Raw genomic sequence first — 9736 nt, forward strand, 5'->3', positions numbered from 1 at the left:
TGAAAGACTAGAGAAACAATTCATTCAAGTAAAACTTCAAAGACACAAAAATAATTACACAAACAAAGAGTAGGTAACATACAAAAAGTAACCAAAAAAGTAAAAGGAAGAAAAAATTACAGACTTACAGGGATTAAAGCTTCTTGCACTCAATTTTTATCGTGAGAGACTGAGAGCGGAATAGAGGTCTACAGAATTTGGGAAGAAATAAGAGGGAACTGAAAATCTAACGAGAGAAAAAATTATTTATGCTAACTATTCAGTAAGGATTTTTTATTTTACTTTAAACGTAAATGGACTTGGGAAACATGGGCTAGACTTTTTTCTTGGAATGGTCCTAAATTATGAAAAAGTTAAAAAATAGATAAAGTTTAATAAACATATATAAATATATATAATATTTTAAATATATACATATTTATCCGTTCGGTTCAGTTTAGTTCGGTTTTCTTTATGGGTAACACCAAACCAAATCAAATGTTATCGGTTTTTAAAAATTCAAAACCAAACCAAACCAAACCGAGCCGATTTTTGATTTATTAAATCGGTTTGACTTGGTTTATCAGTTCGGATCGATTTTTCGGTCTCGTTCGAACACCCCTGGGAGGATGTTTCACATAGTGAGGCTGGTGGGAACTATTGAGCAGCAGGTTTTGAGCTCATTACTTTGGCTAGGTTATGAGTTGGAAGAGGACTGGGGGCTAGACTACAAGGTATATCTAAACCAATCTTGCCCTATTTGAAGAATGATATTGTTGGCTTAGGTTATGAGGGTGAAATGCCTATGTGAAGGAGTATATTTGAGTTTGTACTACCGCATCCCTTGCCACCTTTGTACCAAATTTTTCAATCATTTGGATTTCTTGACAAAAACGAAGAAAAAGAGGATAACCTGCTAGAAAGTTTGAGGAATTTGTTCATAGTAAAGGATTGTCCTTTCGACGCTGAAGGCAAAGCAGATGAAGAGTAATAGAAAAAGAGATGTTTGATGGGATGAACCTGATGCTCAAATATGGTTATGAACCAGGAAGTGGTTTGGGAGCAAGGCTGCAAGGAATGAATTGAAAACGGGATACTACTATGCTTTTGCTTATTGATAAAACTTTTATTAACCGATTAGTAATTATTACTAGAATACTTTTACTTATTGCATAGTCTTACATTTAGTTTCTTGTATAGCATATATTATTAAATAAAATGAAAAGCATCCAGGTTAGTTCCTTATTCTTCTCTATATGTTTTTTAATATGTAAATCTTATCATCTTCTTTGTTTATGTGAAAGCTACATGTTCGTTTCATATTTTGTTATTTGGTGTCTCGTTTGTATTTCTTTATGTCTTAGCAGGTTTTGAAATAAAGTTTAAAACACGAAAAGTTCGCATTGGTTAAAAATACATTGGAATGAGTGTTTACTTAGAGTTTTCTATTTATGTTGTATTTCTTTCTTTAAAGTATTTCTTTATTTAATTTTGTAATAATTTTATAAACACTGCTCTATATATAAACGAAAAGCATGCCTATAGAAATTAATTGTTTGATTTAACTTTGGACTATGTCTTAACTACTGTTTTGTTCAAAGAAGTGGCCCACTGTTAACGTTAATGATCTAATCCTAGCATTGTCCTACTGTCTATTATTATAATATATCTTTAAAACCCTCCAACTTGGATATTTTAAAACAATCATTAGTATGTGACAAATAATCCGCCAAGTCTTCTGTGTCTATTTCTTGATATTTTGATGTTATTAACAGCTGTGGGTTTTCCAAAATTACTGCTACTATTTCTGCGACTGTTGCTGCAACAAGCCGCACTTCTGTGCCACCGACAGAAAAACCAGGAAAATTTTTTGGAGCCAACTTCAAAGGATGGCAGCAAAGGGTGTTCTTTTGGCTTACCACTCTTGGTATGCAGAAGTTCACCAACGAAGACCCTCCTGTGCCCGCTGCTGATAAGTCGGCCAATGAAAAATTTATGATTACTGAGGCATGGACACAGGCAGATTTTCTATGCAAGGGCTACATTCTAAGTGCTTTGGATGATGATTTGTACAATGTCTACAGTGCTGTGAAAACTTCTAAAGAATTGTGGGATGCACTTGAGAAGAAGTACAAGACTGAAGACGCATGCTTGAAAAAATTTGTGGTTGCTAAGTTCCTAGACTATAAAATGATAAATAGCAGAACTGTTGGAACCCAAGTTCAAGAACTACAACTTATTTTTCATGACCTTATTGCTGAAGGTATGGTAGTTAATGAAGCATTTCAAGTGGCTGCGATGATAGAAAAGTTGCCTCCTTCGTGGAGAGATTTCAAAAATTATCTAAAGCACAAGCGTAAGGAAATGAAGTTGGAAGATCTTGTGATTCGTCTCAAGATTGAGGAAGATAACAAAACAGCAGAAAAGAAGTTGCGTGGAAATTCAACAATTATGGGAGCGAACATCGTTGAAGATGTTGCTCCAAAGAATAAGAAAAGGAAGCAACCTTTTGGAAAGAATCAGGAGCAGAACAAGAAAAAGTTCAAGGGCAATTGTTATAATTGTGGGAAAGTTGGACACAAAGCTCCAGATTGTCGTCTTCCGAAAAAGGACAAGAGAAAGGGACAAGCCAATATGGTGGAAAATAAATAAGGTATTGATGATCTGTGTGCAATGCTATTAGAATACAACCTAGTAGGTAATCCCAAAGAATGGTGGCTTGATTCGGGAGCTACTTCGCATGTGTGTGCAGTCCGAGAAGCCTTCTCTACTTATTCTCCTGCAGCACCTGATGCGACGATCTATATGGGAAATTCTGCAACTGCTAAGATTGAAGGATATGGGAGAGTATTTCTGAAAATGACATCCGGCAAGGTGGTGACGCTGAACAAAGTGTATCATGTTCCAGAAATGCGAAAGAATTTGGTGTCTGCCGGCCTTCTTATCAAGAATGGATTCAAGTGTGTTCTAGTTTCAGACAAAGTAGTTGTCAGTAAGAATGAAATGTATCTAGGAAAAGGCTACCTCACTGAGGGTCTTTTCAAACTAAATGTAATGGTTGTTGATGATAATAAAGTTCAAGCTTCTTCTTACTTACTTGAGTCAAATAATTTATGGCATTCACGTTTAGGACATATCAATTATAAAACCTTGCGAAAACTGATTAACTTAAATATATTACCTAACTTTGATTGCAATAAATCAAAATGTCAAGTATGTGTTGAATCTAAGTATGCTAAGCATCTTTATAAATCTATTGAAAGGAATTCTAGTCCCTTAAAATTGATTCACACAGACATTTGTGATATGAAGTCTACACCAACTCGTGGTGGAAAGAAGTATTTTATAACTTTTATTGACGATTGCACTCGATATTGTTATGTATATTTGCTTAATAGTAAGGATTAAACAATTGATGCATTTAAGCAATACAAGAACGAAGTGGAAAATCAATTGAATAAAAAGATAAAAATGATTAGAAGTGATAGGGGTGGAGAATACGAATCTCCTTTTGAAAAGATATGTTTAGAATATGGAATTATTCATCAAACTACTGCCCCCTACACACCACAAACAAATAGAATTGCGGAAAGGAAAAACCGAACATTAAAAGAAATGAGGAATACTTTATTAATAAGTTTCGGTTTACCGCAGAACTTGTGGGGGAAGCTATCCTTACAGCTAATCGAATACTCAACAGAGTGCCCCACAGCAAAACACAAACTATTCCGTATGAACTATGGAAAGGAAGAAAACCCAACTTGAAATATTTCAAAGTGTGGAGGTGTTTAGCAAAGGTCCAAGTTCCTTTGCCCAAAAGGGTAAAAATCGGATCAAAGACTGTGGATTGTATTTTTATTGGCTATGCTACAAACAGCAAAGCTTGTCGATTTTTGGTTCACAAATCGGACAATCCTGAAATTCATGTTAATACGGTAATTGAATCAGATAATGCCGAATTCTTTGAAAATATTTATCAGTATAAAATCAAATGTGAGTCCTCAAGTGAAAGATCTAAACGACCGCGAGAAGATCCAAAGGAAAATAAACCAACCGAAGAAGATCCAAGGCGTAGCAAACGTCAAAGAATATCTACTTTCTTTGGACCAGATTTTGTGACTTTCTTGCTTGAAAATGAGCCTCAAACATTTAAAGCTGCAATGTCTTCTTCTGATTCAGCATTTTGAAAAGAGGCAATCAATAGTGAGATTCAATCAATTTTGAATAACCATACATGGGAATTGGTTGATCTTCCTCCTGGAAATAAACCTTTAGGATCAAAATGGATATTTAAAAGGAAAATAAAAGTTGATGGCACTATTGATAAATATAAGGCAAGACTTGTGGTCAAAGGTTATAGGCAAAAAGAAGGTCTTGATTACTTTGACACATACTCGCCGGTAACAAGGATAACATCTATTCGGGTGTTAGTGGCACTTGCTGCTGTTTATGGTCTTGAAATCCATCAAATGGATGTTAAGACGGCTTTCTTAAATGGAGAATTGGAGGAAGAAATTTACATGGAACAACCTGAGGGTTTCGTAGTTCCGGGTAAAGAAAGGAAAGTGTGCAAACTTGTTAAGTCACTTTATGGACTTAAACAAGCACCTAAACAATGGCATGCAAAATTTGACCAAATAATGTTAGCAAATGGATTTAAGATTAATGAGTGTGATAAATGTGTTTACATTAAAAATACTCCAAATCATGAAGTCATTGTTTGTTTATATGTTGATGACATGCTGATAATGAGTAAAGACATTGCCGATGTAAATGCTACAAAGCGTATGCTTGCTAGCAAATTTGACATGAAAGACTTAGGGGTTGCTGACTTGATCTTAGAAATTAGAATCCATAAAACTCCACAAGGTCTAGCATTATCACAGTCACATATTGAAAACATACTTGATAAGTTCAAGTATTTAAATTTCAATGTTGCAAAAACTCCAATTGATGTAAGTTTTGCACTTCAAAAGAATGAAGGTAAAAGTGACTCACAATTGGACTATGCACGAGTTTTGGGAAGTTTGATGTATATTATGAATTGTACACGACCAGATATAGCATGTGCTATTAGCAAGTTGAGTCGATTCACGAATAATCCCAATCAAACTCATTGGATGTCAATGAAACGAGTCTTGGGGTATTTGAAACACACCCAAAACTATGCTTTGCATTATAATAAATATCCCACAGTAATTGAGGGATATAGTGATGCAAACTGGATCACCGGATCATCTGAAGTTAAATTCACAAGTGGATATGTTTTCATCGTTGGTGGAGAGCAGTGTCTTGGAAATCATCAAAACAGACATGCATCGCCCGCTCTACAATGGAGTCTGAATTTATAGCTTTAGATAAGGCTGGTGAAGAAGCTGAATGGCTCAGAAATTTTTTGGAAGATATTCCATTTTGGCCCAAACCTTTGGCACTCATATGTATACATTGTGATAGCCAAGCGGCAATAGGGAGGGCAGGAAACGTTATGTATAACGGAAAATCACGTCACATTCGACGGCGACACAATACTGTTAGACAACTACTCTCTAGTGGTGTTATCACTATTGACTACATAAAATCAAGAGATAACGTATCGGATCCACTAACAAAAGGCCTATCTAGAGAGGCTGTTGAAAGATCATCGAGGGGAATGGGGTTAAGGCCTAGGACAAGTCATCATGGCGGTAACTCTACCTAGTAGACTGGAGATCCCATGAACTAGGTTCAAAGAGATCAAACAAAGTTATGATTGGCGGTTCAACATTGTCAAATAACTCAACCCATTCTCGTGATGATGACAATGTTCATAAATAAAGGATAAAACCTTAAGGCTTTTTAATGAGTTAATAAAGCATTAAAGGTTTTTTAATGATTATCTAAATCTGTCAGAAAATGACTAGATAGTGTGTCTATAGGACTACACATTTAGAAATCACCTATATGAATGTGAAGTATAAGCCGCTTCAAGGGGAATGACGGTAAAGGCCCATTCTCTATGCATTCACGAAACTAGACGGTGTTCATGGCTGAAACAAACACAACCGTGAGAACCATAGATGGTTGATGATTAATTGTGTGACTTATGTTGTCTAGTTATACAACAAAGTTCGACGGTTCAAAGATATCGCATCTATCGATTGATCGAGTATATCCTATATAAGTTCACTATGGAAAGTTCAAAGGGAAACCTACTTATCCAGATGCAATTAATCTTCGTTTGTATATCACACACTTATCCGTGCATTCCTTTATCTTGTAGACATTCCCCATTCATGTGGGGGATTGTTGGGTTTAATTGATAGTTTGAATGGGAAACTGAGGGAAAAAGAAGTGGAGAAGAAAATGATATATTCTCTCTTGCTTTATTAAATAAGATTTGGTCCCACATAGGTGGTGGAAATGAAAAGTCTCCTACTTAAAAGTAGAAGCACTCATTCATGTATCTAAAGGGTCAAGAAGAGGGTCTCCCCTCGCGCCGTCGTCGTCGTCGCTCGCTCGGCTCGGCTCGGCTTCGGCTTCGGCTTCGGCTACGGCTACGGCTTCGGCTTCGGCTTCGGCTTCGGCTTCGGCTTCGGCTTCGGCTTCGGCTTCGGCTTCGGATTCGGATTCGGATTCGGATTTGGATTTGGATTTGGATTTGGATTTGGATTTGGATTTGGTCAATTGATATGATTGATTGATAATCTTTTTGGACCAAATTTTCTTTACATTTTAATTAATTAATATTATTTATTTAATTAATTAATTAAGTGGAAAAAATCCTGACCCGCGACCCGCGACCCGTTTTTTTCCCGGATTAATTTAAATATTTCCCTCCGTTTTTTCCAACAGATTTTTAAAAGGTTGCAACCTTGTCCGAAAAGTTGCAAACCTTTTCTCAACAGACAAATCTTTTCCCAACAGGTTCCTTTTCTTAAAAGGTGCAAACAGTCTATATATATGTCTCTTAATCCTCAGAATGTTCCATACGAAATTCTGAATATATACCATCTTCTTCTTCTTTCTGCACTTCCTAAAACTCGTGTGAAATACAACCATCAAGTGGTTCGAAGTTATCAAAGATTTGCAGTACCTCTACTTTGGTGAGTAAATCGTTCTATCCTGGGAGGAAAGATTCCAAAACCTCGGGTACTTTGAGGGAAATAATTTCCTTAAGGACACACTGTGCAGTCAGTGGGCTCGATTTTGTTCTTGCATTAAATTTCCAGATTCTGTGTTTTATTACTTTTAGTTGTTGTTACTGTTTTAATATTTTTCAATACAGTTCACTAACATAAAAGGACTGGTTGGGGCAAAGAGAAGATTACCCTTTTCTGAAAACAAACAGTCTTGTCGGGAACACTGTTAGCTGGATTCCAAATCAAAGAATGCAGACATGGGAACTGAATAGATAGCTCGGGGAGCTTTCCCTCTCGGCTTCGTTAACTAGACTTGAGAACAGCGCCTGGGTAGGGCGGGATCTAAAAACTCTCCAACGTATTGCACACACATGTTCCGGTTAGTATTTTTAATTTTTTTTCCTGATTTATATTATCATGTTAGTGTAAATTCGTGATCCTAAATTATGCTTTCGATGCATATATAATTTGTATACACTAACAAGGAGGAGGAGGTGGGTTGTAGTTACGCCATTGATGAAGGATGTTTGAGTTCTAGCTTAACTTATGCTCAATGGATTGTCTAAGAGGCTTAGTCATGAACCTATTAGCCCAATGGATTGTCTAAGAGGCTTAGTATCCTCATAAGATATGTATCTTTCCATGACTTTAATGAAACACTATTTTGTCAAGATTACAGCCCACAGAAGTAGAATGCACATCAACACTATTTCTATTTTTATGAGAAAATGTTTGTTTTCGATAGATTCTTGGCTCAAAAGAGAACTATTTGATGTAAGATTGTAAAAAAAAAAAAAAATCATCTTTATAACTATATTGAGAAGTATATAAATACCAACAACAATATACCAATTGTAATCCAACAAGTGGTCTGAGGAGGATAAATTAATGTACGCAGACCTTATTCCTATCTTTATGAAGTAAAAAGTTTTTTTCTGATAGACTCTTGAGTCAAAAAGATGCTATCTGATACAGGATTGTAAAAAAAAGATTCAAAACAATATCTATAACTATATTGGGACGTTATTAAGTGTGTGTTTATTTATCTGAGAATAAATTAATATAGTGGTGAAATATATGCAATAAAGAAGTTCTTATATAATAGTACTCCCTCTATTCTTTTTTATTTGTCAAGTTTTGACTTGGCATACCTTTTAAGAAAACAATTATTGATATAGCGAGTTTATCATTTTATCCCTATTAGTTGATATAGTTTTAAACATATTTACTCACTACATTTTTCAAAGACATTAACTCAATGTTAATAAATTGAGGGTATAATAGGAAGAAAAAAATTATCCTTTTTTGATTTGTCAAAATTAACAAGTAAAAAGGAAAATCAAATTAGAAACTATTTGACAAGAAAATAAAAACGGATGGAATAACAGAGAATACATGCTACTTCCATTAATACTAATTAAGAGCGAAAACAAGAAAATGCATTGAAGATCACTGACCAAGGCGTAAAACGCATACCTCCTAATGCGATTTATCAACAAAATAATGTTGAGGCCAATAAGTTAGTGGCATTTATTTATTTTAAGACGACTAAAGTAAATCATTTGTTTCTCAAATAATATCATCAAAACTTGGGACAAATTATACATAAATGTTCTGCAAATTAAGTACAGCTAATCTAACCAATCTATTACTTGCTTCTTCCAAATCATATGGCATTTCTTTTATCAATTTGATACATTCCAAATTAAAGTGCCTATTAATAAATTATCTTGTATACTATTTAACCAAGAAAAAAATCGTGCATTCTATAACAATATTCAAGAATTGAAATTAATATTAACATGTAACTTTAAATTTTTTCATATAGTGATTTTCCTATTAAATTATTTTTTCAAATACTAATTTAATATTTTCCTTTAATACTATAATATATAAATTGAATTAATGTTTTAACTTCGTGTGAAGTCAAATATCATTGTATAAAATAATGTAACATGGATGAAATGGTGGTTATATCTATTGAGAATTATGAGATTTTAAGTTTAAATTCTAACAAAAGTAAAAATATGTGCTGATTTATTCCTTATGTTTAAGTTTTAATGGATAGAGTTAAACGATAATTATCTTAATGGGAAGTAGGAGAGTGCTCTGTGAAATTAGATGAGGTGGCAGGGTGTTATGTAAAATTAATCGAGGTACGTATAAATTATAAATAGTAAAATATTTTGTGAAATTAATCGACGTACGCATAAGTTGATTTAAATACCACATTATCAAAACAAAATTCGCCTCTTATTAACATGCATGGTGTTTGAAAAGACTAAATAATTACAACAAAAAACTTCGTTATCCATGACTTTAACAGACTCTATGGATTCTCATAATACATAAGAAGATATATTTAAATTTGGCCTTAATCGATAGTAAATATTTTTATAATATGCATATTTAAACAGCTCAACTTATTTTCATTGTGTAAGTTAAACACTTTAACTTATATAATGACCATCGAGTCAACTTCAAAAATTATGTGTCATGTCATCGTTGAGTATCCACTAGACACAATAAAAATAAATTGAAGTATTTAATTGTTAGTTGGCACCTAGTTAGAGTGTCTAGATGTACGTACTGTTAATATATATTTATCAGTTAAGACCAAATTTAAATGCTTATTTATG

At 34.1% G+C, this 9736-nt stretch overlaps 1 protein-coding gene across 1 annotated transcript; it reads left to right on the forward strand.

Moving 5' to 3' along the window:
* Positions 1-2148: 2148 nt before the first annotated feature.
* LOC129894435 (uncharacterized) lies at positions 2149-8080 on the forward strand. The gene is made up of 2 exons (XM_055970139.1): positions 2149-2548; positions 8073-8080. Exons 1-2 carry the CDS (start codon positions 2170-2172, stop codon positions 8078-8080), a joined length of 387 nt encoding a protein of 128 aa, XP_055826114.1. The 5' UTR covers positions 2149-2169.
* The last annotated feature ends 1656 nt before the right edge of the window (positions 8081-9736 follow it).

This window comes from Solanum dulcamara, chromosome 1 (genome assembly GCF_947179165.1).
Source record: "Solanum dulcamara chromosome 1, daSolDulc1.2, whole genome shotgun sequence".
In the NCBI taxonomy this organism is placed as follows: domain Eukaryota; kingdom Viridiplantae; phylum Streptophyta; class Magnoliopsida; order Solanales; family Solanaceae; genus Solanum; species Solanum dulcamara.

Coding starts and splice junctions, on each gene's coding strand:
- LOC129894435 (XM_055970139.1), top strand. CDS start 2,170: ATGATAAATAGCAGAACTGTTGGAACCCAAGTTCAAGAACTACAACTT.